The sequence below is a fragment of the Cyprinodon tularosa genome, unplaced genomic scaffold (genome assembly GCF_016077235.1).
Source record: "Cyprinodon tularosa strain WSP-4 unplaced genomic scaffold, ASM1607723v1 ctg677, whole genome shotgun sequence".
Taxonomy (NCBI): domain Eukaryota; kingdom Metazoa; phylum Chordata; class Actinopteri; order Cyprinodontiformes; family Cyprinodontidae; genus Cyprinodon; species Cyprinodon tularosa.
The window spans coordinates 261,711-276,381 of record NW_024039426.1 but is presented as its reverse complement, the minus strand read 5'-3'; the positions used below and the strand labels follow the sequence as shown (position 1 = coordinate 276,381).

Below are 14,671 nucleotides of genomic sequence, written 5' to 3'. Positions count from 1 at the left end.
TATGCATAAAGAGAGCATCTTTATGGAACTTATTGAAGTTAATTTGCTTTTACAGCACTATAGAGCAAAAGGTTAGTGTTATGCTGCAGAGGAGACAATACATGCTGATAAAACAAGGTCAATTAAATGACATCAGCTTCAGCATTGGATTCAATAATTAATGTCAAATATGAATGCTATAGACTGCAAATGAAGCAGCACGATTGCTCTTTTGCTTTGTTTCAAGATTGAAGAGTTTCCTGTAAAGAGATATTGCAGTTCGATGCCACTTTCAAACAATGTTTAAGTGCTGCGCTTTCTTTTCACGTCTTCAAGATAAAAAGGGAGAAGAGGAACTGTTTGGGGGTGTGGAAGCTAGAGGGAGTATGAGGGGGTTCTAAGTGTTAAAGAGTAATGGGCTGTTGTGATCTGAGGCGGCACTTGTCTCTCCGGCAGAAAGCATATTTCTTAGCACTGCTGTTGGTAATCATAATAATAACAGCAAGTCGTTTGCGTTGTTTCTCCGCAGCTCTCACTGTCTCAGCTGGCAGCTACTTCACGCTACCCGACCATCAGCCACTTCAGCTCGGCGTTACCGTGGCAACAGTCATTTCCTTCTCTGCTCCATCCTTCCCCGTTGGCATCGGCCCACCAGCTGTCACATGTCGTAAGACTTCCACCCCCGTTCGCTTACACACACAAATACACCCAGTCATGGTCTCACACTCAAATTTCACATTCATGCCAAATAAAAAAGCGTTTAACAAAGACAAGCATTTACAAGACTGACATTTCTACACAAAATAAGCTAAGTGGTTTATATATCCTCAAGACAATGCAGGCAATGATTTAGTTCAAGCATACCAAGCTTGGCAGAAGCATTTCTACACCTTGACATTTTCCATATTTTGTCAGGTTACAACCATAAAACTTTGATGAGACAGACCACAATTACAGCTGTAAGTTTTTAGGGTATGTTTTTATTCCCTTTGTTCCTTGAGACTAAAGGTTTTTAGCCTCAAGTGTAGTCAGATTGGTTGAAGAATATCTTTAAACAGAAATGTCGTCTTGACATAAATCCTTTATTTCACACCTAAATATGCTTTGTTTTAAGAAGTTCTGATGTAGCCCCGGCTATATTATGGTTTCCTTTCTCTGATGGAAGTTAAACCCCTTCTTGTTTCTTAAGAGTTTTAATGCAGTAATGTATTTGGCTGCATCATCCTCCCATAATCTCTGAACCGTCGTCCCTGTTTATGCCAAAGAAAACAATTCCCAAAGTGATGTGTGCAGTACACTGATCATGTTAAAAGTGGGATATTTTTTTCTTCTATAAAATAAAAAAAACCTGCTTTAAACTTTTCGACAGCTTTTTACCTGACTGGTTTGGTCTTTTGAATAAGTATTTGTTTCAGATTAACTCTCAAAATAAAAAAAATCTGTCTTATTTGAATTATTTTATATAATATGCTATAATTGCTATCTTGCATCTGTTCCAATTTAAGTGTATAAATTTAAGCCAATTTTGTGACGCTGATACATTCATTTTTAATGTTAAGATCAATGATATATACAGTGAACAACATTAAAGTGTATATAAACTAGAATTTCGGGATCCAACCATTACAATCATTGCATACAGTTTTGCAAAGTGGAGCAAGTTGGCTTTAGTTTGCAGATTTTAATACCTCTGGTGAATAATTTTCTGAAACGATGCAGGAGTAACCTGCTCCCTGCTGTTGTGGGTGTTTGCTGAGAATTAGCTGGCACTCATTTTGCATGTGAAAGCTGCCTTGTCTTTGCTAAATTAAACCATGTTCTTCTATAGCGAGGCATATATTTGGGAATTGGTTCAGGGCACATTAGAAACAGTGGTGCAATCCCACACAGTGAGGGGAGGCTTGTGTGTGTGCAGTAAATAACTGCTGTTCTGTGAAAAGAATCAGAGAACATTAGGGGAGAAACATCCTCAACTAGAAAGGTAAAGATTTCACAGAGTGCTGTTCAATCCATAATTTTCTTAAATGTGGTCGTACTACAAACCTGCACTATCATGACAGGTTAACAGAGCCTCTATTCAATCCAAATAAGCACCTGATGGGAGGACAACTTTTAGTGACTTGAAAAATCTGGGCTTCATGGAAGAGCAGCAAGAAGAAAACAACTCTAAGCATAGGTGTTCATCACGTTTTGCTAACTATGACTTCTCAAAAAGGGGTTTAAAAGAAAAAAAAAAAATCAGACAGCCTACCAAAATGGTTGCACCACCATGAAATACATATCCATCCATTAGTTAACAGCTAGCGTATTGCACAAAACGTGTTTAAAATACGTTATTCTAGAATGTTATGCAACAGATCAACACAAAGTACTGCATATTTTTGAAATGGATGGAGAAGGAGAGCGGTTTATTTATTTTCCAATCTTTTCAGAGCAGGTTTCCTGTCTTTGCTAAAAAATGCAAAAAAACGTTACGGTGTTACCACCATGGTATGGTATGTTTTTAGGAAGTGAGTAGCGCTATGATTCACATATTTACTGTGTCCTTTACATGGTGAAAAGGACACAAATTTTGTTTTAAACTCTGGTGTTTTTCCTTCCTTTTAATTCCCAGATTGTTGTTTCAGCCTCAATGTTTTTCATCTGATACCGGAATAATCCGAACGCCTTTCTCAAGGTGTAGCAATTGTTGAACACTTTCTGATAGAGCTGTCAGAACATGTTATCTAACAAATAGCTCTTAAAAAAGTAGAAAACCATGAAGATTTATTCCCCAATTTTACAGTGTTTACTGTACATGTTCAGCCTTGAGATTCATTTCCAAGGTTTCAGAAGCACTTACTGTCTTCATATTAAGGCTTCAAAGCTGCATGGAACTAAAGCATTAAATGTTGACATAAATATATCAAATAGATCTAGATCATCATAACCGATCCATCATTTTCAGGATGTTTCTTTTCTTTACAACCAGTCCTTTTAATTAGCTGTGTGACCCTCGTTTTTATTCAGATGGGGGTAGGGCTCCCATTTTGAGCAGGCAAGTAGATTTCTACCATAAGCAAAATACATTTTTATCTCATAGATATTAAACATAAAAAAAACTGTTTCCATTTTTTTCCCCTTTTTTGCTTTACAGCAGATTGCAAAAGCCGTATTGCTGTGCTGCAATACAGCTTGAAATGGGTTTCTAACTAGACAGCAGCTATTTTATTATGTTTCTCCCATCTATTATGCTTGAAATCCATACAGCTTAGGCTATGAATCATATTGCCTGAATAATCCAAGAACTGTGTCTAAGTCCTGCAGAAGATAAGGGCATAATCAGGAACACAATATTGCAAAGAAGAGACACAATTGAATTTGGCTCACACAGACTAAGTCGTGCTCTGAGAACAGCCAGAATACCTTATCTGTCTATCTTTTTCGCTGTAACTACACTGACGGATAAAAGTTTTTTGTCTATTTTGCATTATTAGATTGTTTTGCTTTTTTGTCCACATTACAACTGGACACATGCATCTATAGATTACCCAAAGGCCTTTATTTTGTGAAGCTAAAATAATAACCACAGTTCCTCCATACATGCCTAGAAGCCATTTTTTTTATTGTTTAACTATAATTGTTTGTTTCATTTTTATTTAAAGCTGATTTTTACTCTACAAACCTATCTTTGATTTCCATATAAGGCGGCGTCTGAAATGGCAGCAGTCAATGAAGCAAAAAGAAAGGTTTGACCCTTACCCTTCTTTCTGAAAATAGGTCCTAATAATAACGCAGTTGATAGTTTCTTTCAGTAAATTAGCTTGCAGAATTTACTGTTTAAACCTCCATTTGTCCTTGCAACCATAAAACCTGAACACACCTCCCCATGAAAATCACTCATCCATATGTTATCACACCGCAGCAGCTTAATGGCAGCGAGTGCAAAGTCATCAATTATTAGGAGCATTTAACATTTTGAAAGCTAGCGTTTCATACCATGCCAACCTCAGAGGCTATTATGTCGCTGGCTGTTTCATCACATGTTGCACATGTGTACCTGTGCAAATGCAGCAGCGGGATAATAGCCAAGGTTATTGGTGATATGATGATGAAAAGTTCAAGAATATCCAGCTGTACTTGACGTCTAATATGAATTTTAAAATGTCTACAGGTGTAAAGGGTGGGGAAAAAAACTACAGAGGAGGAAACGCTTCACTAAATATTGCCTTCATTAGCACTCGGTGGATAATAGTTGGTGTTTTTTAACACAACAAATAAGAAACCAAAATACCTTAGCACAGTATTTGTTTGTTTAGGTCTGTGTCCTTTCCTCTCTGTGTGGCTAACAAGCTATGTAACCCCACCCCTTTAACGAGCCCCGGGAAATAAATAAATTACTAGATCGGGAGTTTAACCAAAGCCCCTGGAAAAGGAAATGATTTATATTGAAACAATTGTAACTTGAAAAGTCCAACTCTCCTGAGTGGAAGGGATACAGGGCTATAGAATATTGTGTTATGAATATACATACAGATGTATATGTTATACCGTGCCATTCCAAAAAAAGTGAAATTAAAAACACCACTTCATTTTGTTTCCAAGTTTGAAGACGTTTCGCTTCCCATCCAAGAAGCTTTGTCAATTCAAAATGTGAGGAAAGTGTTGAGTTCGAGGTTTCATACAGTAGCACGGCTGTTAGTACCTCAACACCTTGTTTGTGTTTTGAAAACATGCTAATTGAAACAGACCAAACCGGATCCAGCCCTTTTAAAAGGGGGTCGTTTGGCTCCTTTTGTTTTGTTAGCCTGCAATTCCCCATACCCATCTAAATGTCCGAAAGTGGTGTTGTTAAAAGGGGTTTGTGGGCCTGGCTGAATAGGCGAAGTCTTCCGATCTCCTGTACAGGGGCCGGGGCTGCGATGTAAACGGAAAAGGGATTAACTCAACTGCTGCATTGTAGGTTTTTGAAAGCTGAAACCTGAGTCAACCTCCTCTGTTTAAGGTTGTTTTTTGTTTCCGAACATAGATGGCTTCCTTCACGCCCCTCTCAAACCACCTATTTTCATAAAATAGGTGTCTGCAAACTTGGAATCAATGTCCAGTGGATTGTTTTTAATGTAATTTATTTTTTATTTTTTTTGGAATGGCTATGACATGGATGACTGAGAATCTTCACCAGCATATATCTGTATATATTGCATGAATATGAATAGGTTGGCATGGCCTCAATGACTTATGGAGAATATGGGTCATTTATAGGTGTAAGTTAAATATGAATATAGATAAATATAATAGTATATTTGATAATTTCACCGTAAACACATGTATAGATTCCAGCAGGAAGGTGCTGCATTGCCTGAATATTAACCCTGCACAATTTGCACGAATAAAGTCTCTCAGGGAAATTTTGTTGGATGGACCTCCATATATAACAAATGGGGAAAGAGGAAGGTGACAAATTCCATAAAGAAGTCTGCAGATTTGTAGTTGTTTTGTGTGGCAGGGTTACTGCCACCCTCCTTGGTTGCTAAGTGACGGTCAAAGCGATACAGACCACCATGGGACATGAAAGAGGTCTGATTCAACTAGTTGTAAGTCGACGTATTAAGGAAATTATGAAATTATTTTATGAAGGTTGAAAAGAAACTTAGTGTTTATTTAATAGCTGTGCAATGTCCAAAATCATCACTAAACAATACATAAACCATGGCCGTATCAATACTTCATGTTTCCAAAGGCTGTTGTTCTAAAAGTTGCATTGTAGACCTCAACAAATACACTTTTATTAATTAAAAATTTTCCGTAGTCTCTTTAAGAGAGTTGGTATGAGGACAGAGGCTTGGGCAGATGGACAAATTCTGGGATGGACTATTGGTAGCTTTATGATGAGTATGAAGGGAAAATGTATAATAGTGATTATTCCTCATTGACTAGAGAGGCTAAACCTCCCCAGTAAAATTTGTTAAATTATTGGTAAAATATTTATTATCAAACTTTATAAATGTATACATTAAAGTGAATTAAATATGCGCTAAAATGTGCCTGATTTCATGAGAATGTTGCACATTGAGCCCACTCTCAGATGCAATCTCCCTTCCGCTCTGGAATCAGCAGGACGCTGCCTGCCAGCCTCTTTGAGCTCTGATTGGATAACACGAAAAAATACATCATTTCCACTGAGGCTAAACGTCTTAAAGGTCTATGAAGCAGGGGCAGGTTGTGAAGTTGGCTGCTTGATGCTGATTGGCAAACTTACTTAAGGAGTTTTGACTGACGGTGGCCGGACAGCGATGAGGGAAAAGTGATAATTTATTAAGAACAGTCATCTTGAGCTGAAGTCTTGCTGTGGTTTCTAAAGTTTATTATTTCATAGCTCTTCACAACAGCTATTTTTACCCGTTGTAATGACGTTTTTTATGTGTTTCAGCGTTTGTTAACGCAATACGTGACGTTTGGATTCAATTAACACCATTGAGCCTCCACTGTTTCTGAGAGCAGCAGCACCACTGATGTGTTCAGTGTGTAGTTATATATGGAATAATCACTCTAAATAATCCATCTGATTTATGGGATGGGTGTTTTTGCCAGAGCACCTGCTGTCTTTTAAAGCCTCATTAAGATGTCACCGTGAACGTTAACTAGAGGAGATAGGTGGAGCTGAATGCTTGCAGTGGAATTATAAACAGGTGGAGACAGGTATTCATTCTTCTTATTCACACTGTATTAAAATGTATGCTACATAGGCTAATATATCTATCAAGTATATTATCTCCTCTGATGGAATATGTTCAGGAACATCATAAAGTGCCTTTTTTAAGTACAAATGTGACATGCACATGTATTTATTAATGTTGATTTTTCTTTCAACCATTCTCATCTTTTTTTGAGGTTTTAAAATAAAATATATAAGAAAGTTGAAAGGGTATGGCTGTTTCTCCAAAACATGATGCATTGGGATGTTTTAAAAATAGATCTTTGAAAACATGATAGAAATCCAGCTACATCATTCCATCCTATTTCCATCATGCTTATCCCTGCTGGGGTCGTGAGGGGTGCTGGTGCCTATCTCCAGCTGTCAGTGGGGGAGAGGCGGGGTACACCCTGGACAGGTCATCAGTCCATCGCAGGGCAACACAGAGACAAACAGGACAAACAACTATTCACACACACACTTAAACCTTAGGAGAATTTAGAGAAGCCAATTAACCAAACAGTCATGTTTTTGGACTGTGGGAGGAAGCCGGGAGAACGTGCAAACTCAATGCTGAAAGACCCCAGATCAGGCTTCGAACCTGGAACCTTCTTACTGCAAGGCACTGTGCAACACCAAAATCCAGCAAAAATAAACAGAAAATATTGTGATCTAGAACAATCTTGTAATCAGCTTCATTCATTCCTAATTACTGCACATATAATCACCTGTGGGATGCAAGATGTATGCTACAATTGATCATTTCTAACAACATGTGAATTTCTCTCACTTTCTTAATAAAGATAACAGTCAGAGTTAAAATATAACAAAGCTAAGGTTTAGCACTCAGAGATAGACCACACAAAAATCATCCAGGGTGAGAAATTAGATATTTGTCCTTGATCAGCTGCACATGAAAAAGACAAACTTAATTGCTGTTCAGCTTATGATTTTAGGCTTATTTTTTTCATTCGAACTCTGAAACTAAATATGGAGTTTTGATGCATAAATGGAAATAATCTTGACATTTCTATAGATTTTTTTTTTTGCATTCAACTTCTACTTTTTAGAACTGTCTTCAAAGCTGCCGTCTCAAGGTTATGCCTCCTGCAACTTCTAGATGTGTCTCTGCTTCAATGCTCCAGACTTGAATATTAGCTCATTTGCTGAGCTCTGTGGACTTTGACCGCATGCTAGTGATGTGGTTCTGTATTGCCATTTGATTCATGTGTGTAGGGGAGGGCACACGTTTAAAAGCCGCATGACAACATCCCTCAATGATTTGAGTTTCAGACAATAATCTGAGCATAGAAACCTCAAAATCTGTATCATTCTGAATCAGCAAATCAAACTCTATATAAACCAAAAACTGGTGAAGAAAACAGAGAAGCCGGAGTGGTGCAGCTTTACTTTTATATACTCTACACAAGTTATTTGAATCAGAGCAAACACTGGACGGACCGAGCAAACCCAGACCAGGGTAAGCTCCTTACCTCCTCTTGACACATGGCTGCTGTGTGTGAAAGATACTTATTTCCACTGTAAGCTCAGGGCCAGAGCAGTCAGAGCATTAGGCGCTTTCTGGAATCTGTTTTGACAAATCCACTACAAGTTTTTTTACTTATTGCCTCATTATTTTAATCCATGTCTCATTACCCAATTTCACTTCCCATGCATCCAGTTGTCAGCTGTGTTTAGTAAAATCAGTCCTTTTAATTGTACTGCAGTGAGTCAGCCTTTATGATTCCTGCATATTTGCCTACACTTCTATGTGATCAGCTTGTAATTAGATAGCAAAATTTGCTTTATGCCATTTTGAGTGATGGCTATGAAGGAGAACTTAAAAATGGGGAACAGTCAGAATTATCAGTGAAGGAAAACAGGTGGTTGCTGAACTGCAGCAATTCAGCTGTATTAATCCTATTTATTCTTTTATCTATACATTGATTGTTATGTTTGTTTTTGTAGGCCTGTTCAGCTGTCAGCAGCATCACCCACCTGGAGATGGACCTTCAGCGGGAAGGAGGAGAGGTTACCGCCAAGGACGTAGAAGGAGACCAACTTCAAGAGCTGCCCTTCACCCCTGTCCATGCTCCTGTCATTAATCTGGGAATTAATGTGCCGAGGTCAGCGGCTCACGTTGTTTGTCACATTTAACAAAAGGAATTTAAACCTACACCAAGCCCCCAAGAGGGATTGATGGAAGCTGTCATCATTTGTTAGAATCCTGTAATAAATAGTTCAGAAATCTTAAATAGTGTAATGGAATAACACAGAAATGGATGCAAATTCCAAATGATAAATAACATGAGAATGCCAACACAAGCTGCATCACTGTGCAGCTAGGAGCAGAATTTTTTTTCTCCAAACACTCAGGCCATCATAATCCAGTTAACACAAATCTGTTATCCAGCTGACATTAACATCCTAAATAATCTATAATTGCTACGGTTGAATAGAACCTGGGTTAATAGAACCCAGAATATCCATCAACAGCATCTTTACGGAGTTGTAGCCTCTGAGGTCAGAGAAGAAACAATCTGCAGTCAATCAGCAGGTTTATAGCACACTTTCCTGTTTTCTGCATTTCTTCCTTTGAAAAAACTTTGGTTTTGAAAATTCAGTCTTAATTTAATCCAAAATGATCTCACCTCCTGATAAAGTTGTAGCCTGAATAGGCTATGCTAACATTTTCACTTTACTGTTTATTAGGTCTGAAACAATCAGATAAATTTTGATTAATCGATAATTGAAATAATCGTCAATTGATATGTGTGTCAACTAAGTAACGATTTATCATTAACAGGAGTATATAGAGACCCTGTTAGAATATGCTTTAGCTGACTTGGAGCAGCAATTATACCAAACATAAAAGTAAAAAAAAAAACGTTGGCATTTAACATACAAAAAACAACATTTTTATCTTTCAATATGCTCTACCGAGATATCCGCAAAGAGAAAAGTTTTAGTTTCACCTGGTTTAATTCCATAAAAAAAGCACTTCTTTGAGGAACTATTATTGATCAATAAATGGGAAAAATAATCAACAGATTACTCGATTAGCAAAATACTTTTTAGTTGCAGCCCTACTGTTGATGTCTTACCTGCTCCCTCACATTATTTTGCAGCACTTTTCGGCCAATTCATTATTTTCCCTTCCCTGACTTCTCCTTTCCTCTCCACTGACTCTCGTGCTCCAAGTTTTATGCAGCGGATTCTCAATCTGTCCTGTGCCTTAGGAACAGAAAGGATGAGGCTTGGGTGTGAGTCTGCTGCTCACTATGTGTTGACTGAAATGAATGAACAGCACGGATAAATGTGACCCAAAAAAGGGCCATTGTCTGCTAAGATTTGCAGACACTGACACTGAGCAGGTAGCAGACGGTTAACCAGGAACTATACCACCTTTCCTGATGCCCAGTCTACACCTGTGTAAAGCCCAATATAAAACTATTTCTATTAAAGTACACATTGTTTTCAGTTGGGTTGTCAAGTCTGGATAATCCATGTTTATTTCTTGGAATTCTGCAGGCCATAGCATCTGTGGGGGGTTTTCCTTCCCCACCCAAAACTACTATAAATAAATATGAGAATATAACATTATCAAAAATGCAAGTTGCATATGATATATACAGTATATATGTTAGAAGAGAATCATAGCGGTTGTTAAACAACAACGTAAAATTAAATGAATAGTGATTATGTTTGTTTGTTTTTTGTTTACTACAGTTCATACAGTTTATTGAAGCTAATGAAGCTAATGATAATATTTTAGTTTCAGCTTGGTTTACTGTAGGAACTTGAATATAGGTCTAACTTTTTAAGATAATATTCTTAAATGTATCCATATCCTTTTAGGTATTTGATTTTTTTCTTCAACAGTTCTGTGAATAATGCAATAATTATTTATTACTTTTCTAATCTGAATTAAAAATTCACCAATAGAGTTTCCATAAAAACACTCCCATATCTGTCGAGCTACTTCCCTAAATTAAAAAACAACACTTTGCAAATAACGAGCACAGACACTGAGAAACAAAGCCGTGCATCGATGAGCGGCGTCAGTAAATAAGCAGCTGGCGCTGAAACAATTTTCCCAATCCCAGCGTTTTGGATCCAGACACCATGTTGTTCAGTTCAGTGAACTGAAACATCTTTGCCTCTTCACTCAGAGCCAGAACATCTTTTTGACTGTTTTCAGAGTGAGATGACCCACTTTTTGGGGAAAAACAATAAAGTCAAAAGCGGTTTAATCCAAGTTGCTGTGCATATCTGATGGAGCCCCTTCTGAAACACAGATGATGGCTGGAATATCATTTCAGTGACTAAATTAGGAGAGAAAGGGAAAATGAAAAAAAAAGCATGAAATTGATCCAGCTGCAGAGGGGGAAAAAAGATTACCTCCCATCACTACCATCACCATAATTAGTTTGATCAAGGCCGCTATAAGAAATTCTTTATTACTGGCTTAGTAATTTACTGAATAGACCTCTGTTTTTCATGCTATCTTGTTATTGCTTATTTTCTTATTCCTGGACTGTATTCAGCCATCTGCATGCTGCAGTAGACTGAGCCATTGCATCCTGAGTTTTAAAAGTAAAAGTTATGAATGTTAGTGTAGTTCTGTTGAAACAGGTGGCCACTATGATTAGCGATAAATGGAAATTATGCCTTAGGATCCTGAGGGAGCGCTTTGGCACCCGTCCCCCTTTCCTCCCCTGTAACTGTTACCCTGGAGCTGCTGTTTGATGGATAATGCTGACATCCGTATGCCTTCTAATCATCGTTTCATCACATCTATGTTTAGTGCAGACGGATATTGAAACTTGCGTTTAGTTAAACGGGATGAAACGATAAAGTTGATGTTATCCCTCAAACGATAAACATCTCAGATTACAGAGAGAATGCGGGATAAAGTGAGAAAGGTCTGAATCTATAAACAGGTGTTGTGGTATTTTTTTCCCCTTCATTTTTCCTGACTCATTTCAAACCAATCACCTTAATGAGGCCTGTGCAGCAGGGAATCGACACATTACCTCCTGTTGTTTGTCAGGCATCAAGAACACGTTTGAAGAAGTCTGTGGGCTGTGCTCCATCAGATCTGACATTTTCCTTTCCTTTTTCCAGTTCCTGCTCTGTCAGCTCCAGAAGCTCCCTGGCACACCTCTTCTCGGCCGGTTTTCCTGAAATTGTGGACTGCAGCGGGCAGGTGGCGGAAGTCCTGGACCCGACTGAACCTGTGCCCTTCGATCCTCAGCGGGAGGAGGCTGACCTCTTACAGGGAAACCTGCTGGTCTTTCAGTTTCTGGCATTTACCAGGTAATGTCTGCTCTGCTGTGGCACATACAGCCTTAGTGAGCATACTGATTAAGTGTCTTAAAAAGTATAAAACACTGCATATTCTCTGACTTGGCTCTAAATAATTGGAAGTTTTTTGAATAAGCTTTCACATTTTGTCAGATTAGAACGCCAAGAAACTTCACTGTATTTAAGAAGGATTGTAGTCCATTGACCAACACAAATGTCCCCATTTTTGTCAAATGGAGGTAAAATATGTGGACTAAAGTTTTTTTTTTCCAAAATAAAAATCTGCCCATTTGCCTTCACCTCAGTTTTAATAAATGGAGATTATTTGTAAAATATAAACCTTTTCCCTCTGATTCTTATGGATTTCTGTCCGGACTTTGACTTGGCCAATCAAACACATCTGAGTCGTTTTGCTGTAACTTTGGCTGTAATTTTTAATACCGTCCTGCTGGAAAGGGAAGCTCTGCCCCAGTCTCAAGTGTTTTGCAGCTTCCAACAGATTTTTCATTCCTTCATGATTACCCTGGATCCAGCTCTATCTATTTCCCTGCCAGCTCTGACTATGTTTACCATCAGCAAGAAAAGCATCACCACAGCAAGTTTCAACATGAGAATTGTCTGCTGCAGCAGTGTTGGCTTTCTGCTAAACAAAGCATTTATTACTCAGTATTAGTCTCAGCTGACCAGAACTCCATCTTCTACATGTTTACTGTTACGGCCGATACTAGTCTGTAAATTAATGGTTTCACAGTGAATCATCTGCTACTGCTTTAGACCAAATAAATTTGGGGCAAATAATTATAGTTTATGTTTTATTGCTCATAATTTGATCTGAAATGGGGGCATCTTGGCTGGTTTTCAGATTAATATCCCACTTGTTGAGCTCAGCTGAATTTCTACATCTCTATATGTTTTCAGCTGTCCTATACCCATACTTTTGAGAAAAAACACTAAACGCTGCTCCATGAACATCTGTACATATATTTAGAATAATTTACACATAGGTGGAATTCATTTACCGATTAAATCAGATATTTCCAGTCTTGATGGTCAAAGTCTTGCATGCTTTAGGGCCCTGTCACACCTTGCCGATTTAGCCAGACGTCCCAGAATCTCCTAAAATGCTGGCATACGCTAAACCTTCTATGTAATTTGTCAAGTTTGGGCGTGTACATGGCGTATTCATAACGAGTTCATAACTTATGTCCAACGACAGCCTAACTTACGCATAATGCACAGTAGTGTAATACTAATGAAATGATGCACAGTGATAATTTCAGGGGCATCACGCAGCATCAGTTAAAGCTGCTCCTCTCAGGCGAAACTGTTCTCGGTCTGCATAAAAGATGTCTTGATCACAGTATTAACCTCGCTGCTGTTTACCGCCCACCCCCCAAAAAAGAATAAAGAATAAGAAAAAGAAAAAAGAAATAAAGAAGGTTTGTAACCGCAGCAGATTCCGTGTGATGTCTGTTAGGAAGTTGGTCATGGCCATTGGCGTGAACGCAGGGAGGATCCATCACACTTACCTTCTCGCTCACCTTATGATGAGGATTAAGTCTCGAGGAGTACAGAAGGTTTTCTCCTGTGTACCCCCTTTTATACCAAAACTCTGCAAATACGCCATTATGCAATAGCTATGAGTTAGAAAAACATTCAGAGGACGTCTAGAACACATCAGATACGTTGATATGCGTTGGAGATAAGTTCTTGATAAGTTATGCATAAGTTACTCATATGTTTTGCATAACCTAGACACCACAACTTATGAGTAACTTACACTTAACGTAGGTCAGCGATCATATAAATTACCTGGCATATGGCATACCAGGTATGCCATATACCTGGCATACATGGCATATTACCAGCGTATGGCATATGTCAGTTAATTTCGAGCATGCTCAAAATTTCTCGACGTACTTGCCTTATATCAACGTGTGCCAGCGTGCTTCAGGGTGCTCATAACTTGTACAAAACATACCCATAACTTATCCAACATATGCCAGCGTTTTTGCCAGTTTTTCCGTACGTCAGGCATAAGATATCCATTGATAGCTGATTAGCAGTGTAATAATCTGAACCTGGTGTGTTAATGCAGAGAAACCTATAAAACATTATCTAATTTTGGACAACTTCAGATTAGATGCTTTCTAAAAAAAAAAAAGTAAGGGGTGTCTGAATAAAGATGGTTTAATACAAAATCACTTCATTTAAACTTTTTGGATGTTAATTAGAAGATGGATTTATTTTTCTTTACTGCTCTTTTATAAATGGACTCCTTTGTGCTAGTCTATCACATAAAATGTCACAATCTAATTAATACACTGAGTACTTTTTGTTATTGAAATTGTGACAAAATTTTTGATCGTTGAATGTTTCTTAGGCCACTAAGTGTAAAACTGCAGACTAGATTATTGCTTATCTGTCTTAAGCGCTGCCAGAAAATCTGATCAGGCACTAATTTGACACCTTCTGACATTTTTTTTTCTCTGTAGATGGAGCTGCTGACCTTTTACCGCACATTAAATGACTGATTATTCTAGTAAATATGTCCTTGACGTTTAAGGATAATCGCTGGCGACTTGTCTAGACAGCTTTCATATTTATTTCTTTAGTTTTTTTTTCTTCTTTCTTTTACAGAAAGACTTTAGTTTACATGAGGGAGCAATAAATTCCTGCCAGTCATCCTCTGCACACATATCAATTACATAA

At 38.0% G+C, this 14,671-nt stretch overlaps 1 protein-coding gene across 1 annotated transcript in view; it reads left to right on the top strand.

The window, feature by feature from the left end:
- nphp4 (nephronophthisis 4) overlaps nucleotides 1–14,671 on the top strand; it is a 259,600-nt gene that overhangs the window by 173,625 nt on the left and 71,304 nt on the right. Inside the window, exons 12-14 of the mRNA XM_038267561.1 lie at nucleotides 509–646; nucleotides 8,621–8,778; nucleotides 11,780–11,971. Coding sequence (XP_038123489.1) covers nucleotides 509–646; nucleotides 8,621–8,778; nucleotides 11,780–11,971 — 488 coding nt within the window. The remainder of the gene's footprint in view (nucleotides 1–508; nucleotides 647–8,620; nucleotides 8,779–11,779; nucleotides 11,972–14,671) is intronic.